This window comes from Bombina bombina, chromosome 4 (genome assembly GCF_027579735.1).
Source record: "Bombina bombina isolate aBomBom1 chromosome 4, aBomBom1.pri, whole genome shotgun sequence".
NCBI lineage: Eukaryota > Metazoa > Chordata > Amphibia > Anura > Bombinatoridae > Bombina > Bombina bombina.
Genome location: NC_069502.1, coordinates 641,514,636 through 641,531,127, shown reverse-complemented (window position 1 = coordinate 641,531,127; position 16,492 = coordinate 641,514,636). Strand labels below are relative to the sequence as shown.

General features: G+C 40.2%; 1 protein-coding gene across 1 annotated transcript in view; it reads left to right on the top strand.

Moving 5' to 3' along the window:
- Positions 1-13,720, top strand: part of LOC128656662 (A-kinase anchor protein 7-like) — a 190,085-nt gene extending 176,365 nt beyond the window's left edge. Inside the window, exon 2 of the mRNA XM_053710685.1 lies at positions 12,707-13,720. Within this exon, the coding sequence (XP_053566660.1) occupies positions 12,707-12,885 (179 nt within the window). The 3' untranslated portion in view covers positions 12,886-13,720. The remainder of the gene's footprint in view (positions 1-12,706) is intronic.
- Positions 13,721-16,492: the final 2,772 nt, after the last annotated feature.

The following is a 16,492-nucleotide window of genomic DNA, read 5'->3' as shown; positions in this document are numbered from 1 at the left end:
AGGGCATTTTTTTATTTTGGGGGGCTTTGTTATTTTATTAGGGGGCTTAGAGTAGGTGTAATTAGCTTAAAATTGTTGTAATATTTTTCTAATGTTTGTACATATTTTTTTATTTTTTGTAACAGTTCTTTTTTATTTTTTGTACTTAGTTAGTTTATTTAATTGTATTTATTTGTAGGTATTGTATTTAATTAATTTATTGATAGTGTAGTGTTAGATTTAATTGTAGATAATTGCAGGTATTTTATTTAATTAATTTATTGATAGTGTAGTGTTAGGTTTAATTGTAGATAATTGTAGGTATTTTATGTCATTAATTTATTGATAGTGTAGTGTTAGGTTTAATTGTAACTTAGGTTAGGATTTATTTTCCAGGTAATTTTGTAATTATTTTAACTAGGTAACTATTAAATAGTTCTTAACTATTTAATAGCTATTGTACCTGGTTAAAATAAATACAAAGTTGCCTGTAAAATAAATATTAATCCTAAAATAGCTACAATATAATTATAATTTATATTGTAGCTATATTAGGATTTATTTTACAGGTAAGTATTTAGCTTTAAATAGGAATAATTTATTTAATAAGAGTTAATTTATTTTGTTAGATTTAAATTATATTTAACTTAGGGGGGTGTTAGGGTTAGACTTAGCTTTAGGGGTTAATACATTTATTAGAGTAGCAGTGAGGTCCGGTCGGCAGATTAGGGGTTAATAATTGTAGGTAGGTGGAGGTGACGTTGGGGGCGGCAGATTAGGGGTTAATAAATATAATATAGTGGTCGGCGGTGTTAGGGGCAGCAGATTAGGGGTACATAGGGATAATGTAGGTGGCGGCGGTGTGTGGTCGGCAGATTAGGGGTTAAAATAATTTAATAGAGTGGCGGCGATGTGGGGGGACCTCGGTTTAGGGGTACATAGGTAGTTTATGGGTGTTAGTGTACTATAGAGCACAGTAGTTAAGAGCTTTATGAACCGGCGTTAGCCCAGAAAGCTCTGAACTCCTGTTTTTTTTCTGCGGATGTAGTTTTGTCGTTAGATTTCTAACGCTCACTTCAGCCACGACTCTAAATACCGGCGTTAGAAAGATCCCATTGAAAAGATATGATACGCAAATGGCGTAGGGGGATCTGCGGTATGGAAAAGTCACGGCTGCAAAGTGAGCGTTAGACCCTTTCCTGACTGACTCTAAATACCAGCGGTAGCCCAAAACCAGCATTAGGAGCCTCTAACGCTGGTTTTGACGGCTAACGCCAAACTCTAAATCTAGGCGAATGATAGCAAGAGAACGAAGAAAAATTGATAATAGGAGTAAATTAGAAAGTTGCTTAAAATTGCATGCTCTTTCTGAATTACAAAAGAAAAAAATTGGGTTCAGTTTCCCTTTAAGTGAATATACCTGTAAATCTACTACTTATTTAGTGAAAACACAGCATTATAGTTTACCAAATTAAATAGATGAAATTTTAGAAATCACATAAACACAGGTGTCAGGCTTCTCATTGCTAAACAACAAATAAAGAAATTAGTTTCTTGTAATTTTCTTAAAACGAAGAGGAAGAGAGAGGGAAAGAGAGGGAGAGAGAGGAAGAGAGAGAGGAAATGGGAGAGGGAGAGGGAAAGGAAGAGAGAGTAATAGAGAGGGAGAGGAAGCATAGAGAGGGAGATGGAGTGGGAGAGGAAAAGGAAGAGAGAGGGAGAGGAAGAAGAGAGAGGGAGAAGAAGAAGAGGGAGAGGAAGAGAGGCAGGGAGAGGAAGAGAGGGAGAGGAAGAGAGGGAGAATAAGAGAGAGGGAGAGGGAGAAAGTGGAACAGAGCGGGAGAGAGAGGGGAAGAGGAAAAGTGAGAGGGAGAAGAATAGAGAGGGATAGGGAGAGGAAGAGAGAGAGGGAGTGGAAGAGAGAGAGGGAGAGGAAGAAAGAGGGAAGGGAAGAGAGCAAGAAAGAGGGAGTGGAAAAGAGAGGGAGAGGAAGAGGAAGAAGAGAGAGAGAGGGATGGAGGGGAAGAGAGTGAGGGAGATGAATAGAGAGAGAAAGGGAGAGGGAGAGAGGAAGAGACAGAGGGAGGGAGAGGAAGAGAGAGAGAGAGGTAGATGAAGTGAGAGGGAGAAAAAGAGAGAGAGGGAGAGAGAGAGGGAGGAAGAAAAAGAGAGAGAGGGAGGGGGACACACAGGTAAAACATTTTTCAATTATTTTTTCTTTTCTTTTAACACTGGCACTATTTGCATACTCTGCTTACTTGAGGGCTGTGCATAGAGAATAACTTCTATATATATCAGCACCCATACATCCACTGCATGGGGCACTGATTTTAAAAAAATGCACAGCAAATTGCTCTGTTATAGTTTGCTGCAGCTGTGCAACCCAAGCATATCCCTTCAATTCACTGTCTCCTCCAAATACAACATATAAAACATGTTAGAATCTAACAACATTAGATCAATAAAATGACCCTTTAAGGACACAGCTTTAAGTTTGCTCAATTGTTTTATGACGGAAAAATTCCGTCATATGTCCTTAAGAGGTTAAGCATATGCAATTAGAGAGATGTGTTTCAAATAACTATTTACCAATGTAAAACAAACACATGCTGCAGCAGCTGCACAGTAACTCCACTAACGATGCTACACCCCAGCACAAAACATCAAGTCTACGTACAACTTTTAACATTTTATAACCAGTCAAATGTTTCTTTATCTCTCACATACCCAATCATATTAAAGCCATCCATCAAAAAAAACATAAGATGTGAGAAGCTTTATGAGCTCATAAGGAGCATAAACTTACTGAAGTGTAGGCAGCAGGCAGAAAGATTTCCATCCTGAAAACTTAATGGTTGATGCTCTACATGCTAGTTACCACCCTTTAACTTTAAACTTAACTTAACAAACTTATAAATAAACACACAGAGACTAAGAGCTGGGTATAAAACCATATCATGGTCGCATTTATTTAACTTGATTAAATAAACAATTTCGACTTCTAAAGCCGCAATAGAAACTTGTGGCAGCATTCGAGGCCCAGGAAATTAACTCCATACAGCCAATGATGTCTGGTAAAGGCCAATGATGTCTGGAATTAATGACGTGAAGGGGGAAGCCAAACTGCGCTTCGCCCCATTCCTTGATAGTCCCAGGTGCCCTAAAGGATCTCCAGCCAGCAGGCCCGCGGGGCGGGGTACCCCCAGGGCAAGACCTGGGGACATCACCCCGCCCATTAGCCCGGCTGTCACCTCTACAGGCCCTGTACTTATGGTTATGGCCATGACCTCCCGCCGCTAGAAGATTGACATACACAAAGAGGTAACTCCAACCTATAAGGTGCCAGGGGCCGAGACGTGCAGCAAACTCCTCCCGAGGGAGCCCCAAACTCTACCCAAAAGGACTTATGGCAATTAGGCCAACTAACCCTATCCCTGCCTATGGCTTAACTAACCAGCAACATCTAAGATAGCCTTTCTTGCCTGAATGCCGACACATACACAAAACACAAACAAAAGGGGAGGGAGGGCCTGGAAAAAATAACTTTCACCAGTGCAGATCCAAAGGAAAAGAGGCTGGATCTTCCTCATGTTCCATCTTATATCTGGTGAGTAGATCCCACTCTTCAACAAAGTTGCAACCTTTTCCTACTAAGATGGCACTAGATGGCACAGCCCATTAATTCTGTTACAGGAGACTATGCTACCTTACACTCCCATAATGGTTGATGCCCTACATGATAGTTACCACCCTTTAACTTTAAACTTAACTTAACAAACTTATAAATAAACACACAGAGACTTAGAGCTGGGTATCATGGTACGCCCCATTCCTTGATAGTCCCAGGTGCCCTAAAGGATCTCCAGCCAGCAGGCCCGCGGGGCGGGATACCCCCAGGGCATGACCTGGGGACATCACCCCACCCATTAGCTTGGCTGTCTTCCCTACAGGCCCTGTACTTACACTTATCGCCATGACCTCCCACTACAAGAGACAAATTTACCTGTAAAGGCAGCCTCTTGCCGCCAACACCTAAATATGGGTAACTAATCCCTTTCTGAGGTCCGCCAAAAAGATCCCTAAGCCTTCATCCGATAGGTGTAACCCATCAGGTCGGTACAATCTCTTTTTATCTGCTGAGATCTGCTCATTGCGGACCACAAAACCCCCTGCTGACATGACAGCTCTACCTAACTCCCTGTTAACTTTTTTCCTCACTCTATAGGCGGTCTTGGGCATTGGTAAAGATGGTGCAAATCCATCGAACGTCAGACCTCATGTTGTTCGCTTGGTGTCCTGAGGGAGGGTCGGCAAGCCATTCCACAGCAAACCTCTATGACCCAGCCATTCAACGGATGCTCTTGACGCCGGCAGTCCCAGTTGTTGCCCATCTGGAAGGGATAGTGCTCTTAAGGCCTCCCAGTGGACATAGGAGTGTCCAACCACCCACACCCATGAGGGACCTTTGGACCCGTCCTTATGCACCAGAAATTGGTTTGCCAAGGCCAGTCGGATCAACATTAATGCTCGTGAAAGCTCCACGGGATATGGACCAAGAGCTGAGGCACCCAAAGTTGTTCATGTGCCTCTGGCTTCCTGATCCGTCTTTGAGCGAGGGATATATACCAGCACTTTATCCCCCCGCCAATCTTATGTGATTTAACTGAACGCCAGTGTCTCGTGCTTGCTTCGAAGCAGCCACTAACTCCCCTGGCCGCAAACGCCACGAAAAATTCCAATGCGAATGCGCAACTAAATATTTTCCTCTCATACTCCACCTGGCAGACTGTATGCAAGGCTGCCATTAGTGCCTCCAGCCTGTTTAAGGTGATTGGTTCTTGGCCATCCCGCCGTCTGAACTCCGTCCCAGCCTTTCAAAATCTGTCGAACCATGAACCCTTTTGTGATATTTGGGTATCCCAGTAAGCTGCAGAAAAATGATATGACTGCTAACCTGCCGCATACCCCTTGGTGTCTAAGGCTGGCCATCCATCGCAATAACATTACCTGAGAGCCCTTACCTGAAAAGGCCTTATAGACCTCCAGGAACCTAGTACACTCACTCCAGTGCTTTGTATATTTCTGCCATGTGGATGGCACCAATGAAGCCCGAATTAATGGAAAGAGGGTCACTCATGCCCCACCAACTGCCAAAGAGAGGATGGACAAGGTTACTCTACATCCTTGACCAATGGCGCCAGTCTCTTAAAAGTATCCCATTGGAATCTAGACAAGGCATCAGCTAAAGTGTTATTGACCCCCATGACATGTTCAGCAGCATTGTATGTTAAATTGCAAACACCACAACACCAGATGGCGCAGATAGCTTACCACAATTGGTGAGGAAGCTGATAGCCTATTTATGGAAAAACACGATGCTTGCGTTATCTGTCCAGAAAGCTATAAATCTATTGCCCAGTAACCGACCCCAGAGCTCAATGGCTACCACAATGGGGAACACTTCCAACAGTGTCAGCTTCCTTTTCAGACCTTTCTCATGCCAGATCGAAGGCCAAGCCTCCGCACTCCATTCCCTGTCCAGGTACGCACCGTAACCAGAAGCACCCGCTGCATCTGTGAACAGATGCATAACCTGGCTGGGGACTGGTGGCCTCCACCCTAGCAAAGACCCATTGAATCCAGCCAAAAAGGTCTCCCATATACTTAGGTCTTCCTTCATCTCGCCGGATACCACAAAATACCTCCCCTATGCTTACCTGGCAGCAGAGCCTCAAGCCTCTGATTGAGTACCCTGCCCATAAGGATGATCTTGCACGCAAAATTAAGGAGTCCCAGCATCAATTGCAATTCCCTAATGCTAGTCCGCTGTGAGGCTGCCAAGTTTTGCACAGCCGTCATCATGCGGCGAACTTTGTCATCATGGCGACGCCAACACTGTGCAACAGTGTCGATTTCTATCCCCAAGAACGTTAATTTGGTGCATGGACCTTCTGTTTTGTCCTCCACCAATGGAATCCTGAATTCCACCATCCTAGCGCGCATGACCCTCATTAACCTCTCCCATTCCGATGAGTCGGCGCTACCCAAAACCAGGAAGACATCCAGGTAATGAGCTATTGCACTCCCCCTTGCTGCCGTAATCACCACCCAGTGCAAGAATGTACTGAAAGATTCAAAATATGCGCAAGAGATGGAGCATTCCATCGGAAGACACCTGTCAATGTAGTAGCACCCATCCACCTTGCATCCCATTAACCCAAACAAATCTGGGTGAATAGGTAGCAATTGAAAGGCCAATTTGATGTCCAGCTTGGCCATCAATGCTCCTGGACCTGCCGATTTGCCGAGCTCCAATGCGTGGTCAAACGTCTGATACCGCACCAAACTAAGTTTCCGGGTCTATCACATCATCTTTGGGTAGGACAGGTGCAGAATGAGGCGGTATTTCCCGTGTTCCTTCTTTGGGATCTCCCCCAAAGGAGATACCACCAAAGAAGTTATCGGAGGAACCCTGAATGAACCGACGAACCTACCCATGGCCTGCTCCTGATTAATTTTTTCCCTAACCGCTTCCGGGAATTCATAGGCCGATTGCAAGTTCCTGTGGGTCGCTGACCCTCTCACCAACCCCTGGACAGGAATCCAAAACCTCTCTTGAATACCCTCCAGTAACAATTTTGCGGTCTCCCTGTCTGGGTAGGCCGACGGCCAGGGGCTTAGTGCGTCCAGCCTCAGGGGTGTTGATGCCCTTGTTGTTAGGCAATCCTCTCTGATTACCCTTGGCTGTTGATTCCTCCTTTCTTTTTGGGCATTCCACCCCTGGGTGCAATCCCCCACAGTACATACAGTAAGCTTATGTAAAGAACTGTGATCAACCCCATAGTTAAATTCCCTCTTGGGAGCTACAGACAACTAACTACCAGTGACGTGCAGTGAGGTCAGAGGCTGGTGAGGCACTAGATATGATACGCCGGAGAAACAGAGGGCCGCAAATACCGCCAACAGGGCAGGTTTAAATGATAGCTGAACCAGTGCACAGGTGACATAATCAGATGATGGTGAGAGCAAGTTAGTAACCACTGAGTTACTGATCAGCTGATTACTTCACCTGTGCACTGATTCAGCTATAATGAAAACCTGGCCTGTTAGAGTTCTTGAGGACCATTGTTGAGAAACACTGCACTAAAGCACCAACTCATCGGAAATGTATTGATTACCTGAAGAATAAAGCACACATACTCTGCTCACTGACACCCACACACACTCTGCTCACATACACACTCACACAATTCTGTGGCACAGTGCAAGTTACTAAGCAATTAGAATGATCCACAATCTCTTCTCTACTCACTACTGTATTGTAAAAATAGAAATAATTTACCATACAAGTTTTACACAAAGGACAAGTTATCAATACTGCCAACACAGCTGCTGCAATATGGTGTTCAAGAAACGCACGTGCACATCCCACTTAGGTATGCTCTTCAACAAAGGACACCAAAGGATACCAAAAGAATGAAGTACATAATAATAAAAGTAAAATAGAAAGTTTATTTATTTATTTGTTTGTGCAATTTCTATCTGAATTATGGAAATGTAATTATGACTTTCATGTTCCTTTCAAAAACTAATTTGATTTGCTGACATGGGGCCAGTAACAGTTGATGCTAATTCTCAAAATATAAATAACTAGAAAAGTCTATTAAAATAGCATGCTCTACCTCAATCATAAAAGTTTAATTTTAAATGTCTCCCTTTGACTATGTGTTTAACCAGTTACTTTACAGTGGTATTGTTTCTAAAAACATTTAACTGCAATAATTACATATATTTTTTAAATGACTCATTATCTCCTTTTTATTAATATAAACTTGTATAAAAGCAGCACATATTAAAAACACAATGCAACAGCTTTCAATTGAGTTGTGAATTACAAGTTAACAGCAGTCTTTAAATAAATGGAGACACAGAGAAAAATAAAAATAGATACTGCATCCTCTGACTGAACAGACATAACATATATGGAGTTTGTACCTAATTAAATCAAATAACCATGAAAAAGGGAGGCTTAGCAATATTCAGTGTCAAAAACTTTAATTTAAATAATGTGGACACTGCACACTTAACTTCAAACTCTGGGTTTTAAATTATGGATTTAATTTTGAATTGACCCTTTGACTTCCTGTCAGTATTGGGTTATGCTCACTTACTGTCCCCCCCCCCCCCTGTTAATGAGCTGTATCTGAACACAATTTGTGAATCACAAGAGATGTAGAATACTACTTTACTCTTCTGCTTGGGTTATGCTCACTTACTGTCCCCCCTGTTAATGAGCTGTATTTGAACACAATTTGTGAATCACAAGAGATGTAGAATAATACTTTACTCTTCTGCTTGGTGTCATCTGTTCTTAGGTTACCTCAGTTCCAGTTGTGTCATATGACCCTGCTCACTGCATCCTCCTCCTGATTAATCTATATATCCTTCAATTGCTAGGAGGCATCAAGAGGGGTGCCTCCTATTGGTCCAAATTTTTGCTGCTAATATATTGACAGAACACAGGTGGCGCTGCAGTACAGCTTTTCCTTTGACCCATGTACTGCAATGGAGAGAAGCGTTCCTGTACCTGCCTCTCCATAGCATTACATGGGGGGGAAATATATTTTTTTGGACTTTTTTTGTTTGTTTTAATTAAAATTTAATTAAGCTTTGGCCACATATAGCAGGGTAGACACTGCCTCCCCTGCCTCCTATGAGTGCACGTCCCTGCTAACTACTGGTCGTGAGTAGGAACTGCTGATGATTAGCTGGTCATGCAATGGCCACTGCTGATTGGCTCACTGTCGTTGTCTGCTCGGGAACAGCAGGTCTTTGCATCTCCTGAATGGGAATTTAACATGTGTTTAACCCATTTGCATTGATTAATCACATAGACTTAAAAAAAATCAATAGTGCTCTAATAATGTGCTCTAATGAATTAGAGCATGTAATGTTTGAACTACAAAGTCCCTTTAAACATCTTACTAAATGCTTTTATGTAATATATGCAGTAGCATTACTTGAGTCTCAAAGTGATCTTTAAATGGAAATATTTATTTCAAGACTTTGTTTCAGCTGCATGTTATAAATAATATTATCTACTAATCCTAAAGTAATGCTGTTTAGTATTTTCATATGAAATGTGTTATATTTCTTGCTGCAAAAAAAGATGTATCTGTGGGATATGTCCAATAGCGCATCATTATCCTTAATCTTTAAACTCTGTAAAAATGAGTTTATTTCTATAAATGTATTTTCTATACATTAGCTGACACACTCTATTATTCATGCTTATTAATGCTGGGTTTTTTTTATTAGAAAGATAGCAGTGTGTTACCATGGGCTAAAATTATGTATAAAGATGAATTGAGATTGATTGACTTATTTGTTCTGTGCTCATAGCTTCCTGCGGTGAGAAGAGGAAAACAACAATAAATTTAGTAACTACTCTAAGGTCACATTGTTCTGAAAATAAACTCCTTATACTGAATATTAGTGCTGTAATTTATCATATTATGTCACATAAAATAAATGCTTTTGGAAAACACTGCAGGACAGCAGAAGGGAAAGGCTGAGTTTCAGTGTGTATGATCATATTTCATATTGAAAAACAAAATAAAAAATTTATTTTCTTCAAAGGCTTGAAATGTAGTGTATACCTTATTCCTGTAGGAAGGTTATAAATAGAATCATATTCGCCCGTGTCTCCGCTGGCATGCAGCAATCCACTGCCAGAATTTAACATTGCACGCAAGTGCTCCTTTGTGCTTGTGTGCAACCCCGCCTCCTGTACGTGGGCAGGGGGTGGTGTTGCACATGAGCACAAAGCAGCGAGACCGGGAAGATTGAAATTCTCCACCTAAGAGGGGGAGAACAGAGTAGGGAATCAGCGGTCTGATGACCACTGCTTGATAAATCTTGACTGCAGGTTTTCTTGTGCGTAAGGGAGGAGAAGAGTTTGATAAATTGGACTTACAGAGAAAAACTTGCACAAAATACCGGAACATTTTTAGCCTTTTTTTTTCTATCACTCAATTTAAACAGCAATAGAGCATTGTTTTTTTTTATTTACCTGTCAAAACTATATATATATATTTTTAAGTGGTCAACTCAAGGTATTGATCTAGGCCCATTTTGGTATATGTCATGCCACCATTTCACCATCAAATGCATTCAAATTTAAAAAAATTGTTAATGTTTTCACAACTTTTGGGTTTCTCACTGAAATTATTTACATACCGCTTGTGCAATCATGGCACAGATTGTTGTAAAAGCTTCTCTGAGGCCCCCTTTGTTCAGAAATAGCAGACTTTGTCATTATTTTTTGGTAATTAGAAAGACTGCTAATTGCAGCTGCGCACCACACTTATTATTCCTGGCGGTAAAGGGGTTAATCAGGTAGGATTTTAAAAAAAAATATTTATTATTTGTTTTAATATTTTCTGCAGTGTGGGATGCCCCCTTACCCTCCAACCTCCCTGATCCCTCCCAAACAGCTTTTTAACCCTCTCCCCTCTAACTATTGTCCGCCATTTTTTTTTATTCTGTAATGTAGTGGTCCCCCCACCTCCCCCCTCTGGATCCTTAGGGAGAGCTCCCACCCTCCCAATTCGCACTTTTTGTGAAGGAATTTCTCCCCATCACTCCCTCTTCCTTTATTTATTTATTTTTACTGTAGGGCCACTCCACTTCCTCCGCCTCCCTCCTCCCTCTGCTGCTGGACCGATTGTGCTCCAGTTCCATATAAAAGATAAAGTCCAATGTCATTGTATAGGGGGCGTCACAGCTGCTAAAGGCAATGTAGTGAAACCTTCAGATCATGGTTTGTCATTTATTACCCACTGGATTGTGGTTATGCTCTGTGTCTCTATAATGAAGCAGTCCTCCTTCCTGGGGAAGACAAGATTTTAAGGGGCCGATTCTACTAAAGTGCGGACGGACATGATACAATGTAGCGTATAATGTCCGCTGCACATCGATAAATGCCAACAGCATATGCTGTCGGCATTTTCCATTGCACAAGCAGTTCTGATGAACTGCTTGTGCAATACCGCCCCCTGCAGATTCACGGCCGCTAGCAGGGGGTGTCTAGGATCGGACGGATTGAAGACCGCAGCCTCAGAGGCAGCGGACAAGTTATGGAGCAGCGGTCTTTAGACCGCTGTTTCATAACTACTGTTTCTGGCAAGCTTGAAGGCTTGTGCGGAAACAGGGGCATCAAGCTCCATTCAGAGCTTGATAATTCGACCCCTAAGTATTTACCTTTTCGGACTGTTGAACAGCTGAATTGTTAAGCAGTGAAATCATTTAAATCTATTCTGTTAGTATTCTCCCAATGACTACAGTTTAGAAACCCTTGTTCATTTGGTAAACAAGTGCAGTGGTTGTTGAGTTATAAAGATTAGTCTCCTGTTTTGATATACTTTGAGTATGCTCAATAGATTTAAATAGCTACAAAAATAAGTGAAGACAATGTCAATAGTGATTTAGCACCAAAGGATTGTGGGAGTTGCAATACCAGATATTGGAAATTCTATGGAAAAAAAAAGATAATACAAGAGATTAAATTCCTAATAAAATGTATTTGATTGGGAAATTAAACTCAGTTTGTAATGTACAATGTACAAGCCAGTATTTTTTTCTTTGATATGGTACTCATGTATTATAGCTCATACAGAAATAACCAGAAGTAGGACTTTAAGGGGCCTATTTATTATGGTGCGAGTGGACATGATCCGATATAGTGAATCATGTCTGATGCACATCGATAAATGCCGATAATATGCGCTGTCGGCATTTATCATTGCACCAGCAGTTCTTGTGAACTGCTGGTGCAATGCCACCCCTGCAGATTCACGGCCAATCGGCTGCTAGCAGAAGGTGTCAATTAATCCGATCGTATTCAATCGGGTTTATTTCTGTCGATTTCTATCCGCCGCCTCAGAGCAGGCGGACATGTTATGGAGCAGCGGTCTTTAGAAGGCTCGCCGGAAACACGGGGCATCAAGCTCCATACGGAGCTTAATGAATATGCCCCTGTAGCTGAGCTTTTGTTTTTTTGTGCGATTGGCTTATGTATAGAAAATTATTGGATGCAAAAGCTTAAGGATATTTGTATGTGTCATATATCGTTTTAAATAATAAAAAAAGAGAAATTGCCCCCCAAAAATTAAGCGGAACCAAGAGTTTACTTTTTCACTCAAGCTTTCTCTTGATTGAAATGTAAAACTGTAATGTTGTGTTCCCCCCACCAGGAAATGTAAAAAACCCCTATTTTTTCTGTTAAATGAAAACCCCTGGGTAATTTGCTGTAGTCATTTTTATAGTTGTTCCCCCAGAGAGACAACCAAAACCAGAAATGTCCCTGTATTTGTTTTTAAGTGATTAACATATACCTTTGATATGCAGCAATCACTATTTTAACCCCTTAATGACCAATGATGGAATTATTCCGTCATGGAACAATTGAGGAAACTGAAACTGTGTCCTTTAGGGGTAAATGAGAAAGGAAAGTATCTATTTAATTCCAGGTAACCAATGGTGAATTCTTTTACTGCTGTAAACATTTCAGAATACTTTACTGTATGAGTCATTCACAAGCAATGCAGACATAGATGGAAAGTTGTAGGAAAGTGTTCAAGCATTTTAGTCTTTGTTTATTATACTTTGGAATTCATTGTAGAGGAAGATTTTTAATAGCAACTTCATTTTTTGTTGTGGTGTACAGGTCAAAAGAACGGGAGAGAGCCTGATGATGCCGAGTTAGTGAGTCTGAGCAAAAGGCTGGTGGAAAATGCTGTACTTAAGGCTGTACAGCAGTATATAGAGGAAACCCAATCCAAAACAAAACAGACTGATGGGATTTCTGTGGAAAAAAATGAGAATAACATAGCCACAAAATTATGAGCACAGCTGCTACTTGAACATAAATCTAAACTTCAAATGTTGCCAGCAGCATCCATTCAGGTGCTTATGTGATTTGAAGACTGCTTTGCATTGCGCACCTGGGTTATGTTGAATTGAAATGAATATTGAAACTGAAGGATACAAGTAGATGGAATGTCTTGGATGAACATTAGTTGCTGAAGATCCAATCCAATTAGAAATAGCAACTTCAGTGTTCAGCTGTAGATGGAAGACGTATGGGAGCCCATTTGCCATTGCCTTCTGAAACAGATACTGACGGCCAATTCTGAGGCCTTACAACATAAGGACGCCACACCGTTGACACTATATGATGGAGTTGCATCACTGGTTCTCTTGCAGTACAATTTACTATTAGATTACTGTTGTTGCAGTAGCAACACTTCACAGACTATGCTAATTTCCATGCTGGATGTTCCTCAGAGATAATATATACACTATGTACTATTGTACAGATTCTTCTAATGTCTTGTGACACTATGCAGTATTTCTCTATAACAGTTCTACATGAAATGAAATATATATATTTTTGATGAACATAATTCTTTTTGATATAAACGGTGGCCAAAATGAAGGTGACTATATTTGATCTTTCTGAAAACCTTAACCTTTTTTTCCCCACAGGTTTTTGATTGTATTGATTTATTATAGACCATATAAGTTGATATATTCTTTCCTGCAGGGAATAAATTCAAAGACCTCTCCATACAGACTGCTCTACAAAGGGAGCTGAAGGCTTTGCAAAACAAAGTAAAGGAGATCAAAGAAATATTGTCTCTTCCTTCAACAAGGGCAAACATATTTAAAGAACTTTCTTTGGAACAAGAATCATGATAGAAAACATCTTTCAGGAGTTACCTTCAGTAGCAAATATTGTAACACAATGAATAAATGCTTTAAGGTATGATGTTATATGTTATGTTAGTATAATTTAGGGAGAAATTCCATAAAGTATTCAAACAGCATATATTATACAGAATTGTATCAGAATGAGAATAAATACATTTTAGACACATGAAACTTACCTATTTTTTCATGATTCTATTTACTTATATTAAAGGGACAGTCTAGGCCAAAATAAAATTTCATGATTCAGAGAGAGCATGTCATTTTAAACAATTTTCCAATTTACTTTTATCACTAATTTTGCTTTGTTCTCTTGGTATTCTTAGTTGAAAGCTTAACCTAGGAGGTTCATATGCTAATTTCTTAGACCTAGAAGGCCACCTCTTTTCAGAATGCATTTTAACAGTTTTTCACCACTAGAGGGTGTTAGTTCATGTATTTCATATAGATAACACTGTGCTTGTGCACGTGAAGTTATCTGGGAGCAGGCACTGATTGGCTAAACTGCAATTCTGTCAAAGGAACTGAAATAAAGGGGCAGTTTGCAGAGGCTTAGATACAAGATAATCACAGAGGTTAAAAGTATATTAATATAACTGTGTTGGTTATGCAAAACTGGGGAATGGGTAATAAAGGGATTATCTATCTTTTAAAACAATAACAATTCTGGTGTAGACTGTCCCTTTAACAAATTTGCTTCAATCTCTTGATATCCCTTGGTGAAGGAGCAACAATGCACTACTGGAAGCTAGCATAACACATGGGGTGAGCCAATGACAAGAGGCATATATTGCATCCGTTTATCAGCCACTAACTACCAGTAGTATATTGCTGCTCCTGAGCCTGCCTAGCTATGCTTTTCAACAAAGGATGCTAAGAGAATACAGCAAAAAATATAACAGACGCATATTAAAAAATGAAAATTTGTTTAAAATTGCATGCTCTATCTGAATCATGACAGTTTAATTTTAACTTTACTGTCCCTTTTGATACCAAGCCCTATAAATGCGAAATTGAGATTAAAATTTTTGGAAAACATTTTTAAAGGGATATGAAACCCATCATTTTTCTTTCATGATTCAGATAGAGCATGCGGTTTTCAACAACTTTCTATTTTACTTTTAATATCAAGTTTTCTTTGGTATCTTTTATTGAAAAGCAGGGACATAAGCTCAGGAGTGTGTCTGGAGCACTAAATGGCAGCAGTTGTGTAAAAATTGTATCCATTTGCAAGAGTTCTAGATTGCAGCACTATTTCCTGCAATGTAGTGTTTCAGGTATCTACCTAGGTATTTCTTCAACAAAGAATAACATAGGAATGAAGAAATGTGATAATAGAAGTAAATTGGAAGCTTTTTTAACATTGTATGCTCTGAATCAGAAAATATTTTTTTTTTTAGGTTTCATATGCCTTTAAGAAACATCTGTATAGCTATAGCTTTAAGGTTAAATTTGTGCTTGAATAAAATATTTAATGGTATAATAATTGGTGGTAATCAGTGTTCCCTCTAAGGCCAGATTTTGTGAGCAGCCCAGCAGTGAAACAGTTCATAAGGTAATCATACCTTGCTGTCTGCATTGCGTAGTGTTTGCAGGATGTGGTTCACTAATTAACTGTTTCACTGCTGGGCCACTCTTAAAATCTGACCTTAGAGGGAAAACTGGTGGTAATATATATGTTATCATTCCAACTATCACTTTCATTAGCCTTTCATCCAGACCCATACATGTCTCAAACTAATATATGGTACAGGTTGCAAAATGTCCATCACAAACTGCAAATGTGTGCAGTATTATATGAATAACAAGTTCAAACAATACGCTATTATGTATTATTTCTCCATTCCAGTATCATTTGGAATGATTCTCTTAAAGGAGAAGTAGCTATCACTAAGTTTTATGTCCACAGTAGTCTTCCTAGATAACAAGATCCTAGTAATTGTTTCAATTATTTTATTAATGGCTACAGACTCCAGCAAAACAGATGAAATATCTATGTAACAAAATTCTGTCATCTGTTTTTTTTTTCCCTTTGAAGGGACATGAAACCCAAAAATATTCTTTTCTTAATTCAGAAAAAGCATAGTATTTTAAACAACTCAATTTGCTTTGTTCTCTTTGAATACTTTATTGCAATGTATACCTAGATAGGCTCCGGAGCTGGCAGCTAACTGCTGATTTGTGGCTGAACATATATATATATCACATATTATTGGTGTACTGATGTGCTCAGCTAGCCCCCAGTAGTGTATTGCTGCTTCCTCAATAAAGAATACAAAGAGAATGAAGCAAAATTCATAGTAGAAGTTGTATAAAATTGTATGATTCTTTCTGAATCATACAAATGTAAGAGAAGGAAACCCAGAATATGGTAAGCAGCCTATAATATATTAACAACAAAAGGTATCTAATAAAGTGCAAGGTGCTAAATTGAAACTACAAAGTTCCTTGGTGTATCACTCATTCACTCGCTCCAGCGTGGACAATGGAGATCTCACTCACCCAATCCAATGGAGAAGGCGGGTATCGCCATTCGCGGCTGTAGGTTCTATCCGGACGCCTCTAAGGGGGCACGGCCCAATCCCGGCCAATGGAACACACTCTGGAACGAGGCAGAGATCCCTTGCTCCGCCTCAACTTATTCCAGACACTTGTTCCTCCGATAGAAAACAGTATCCCTCCGCCAGTGACGTAGCGAAAAACAGTTCCTGCTTGCAAAAGGGAACTGCCAAATGTAGGACAG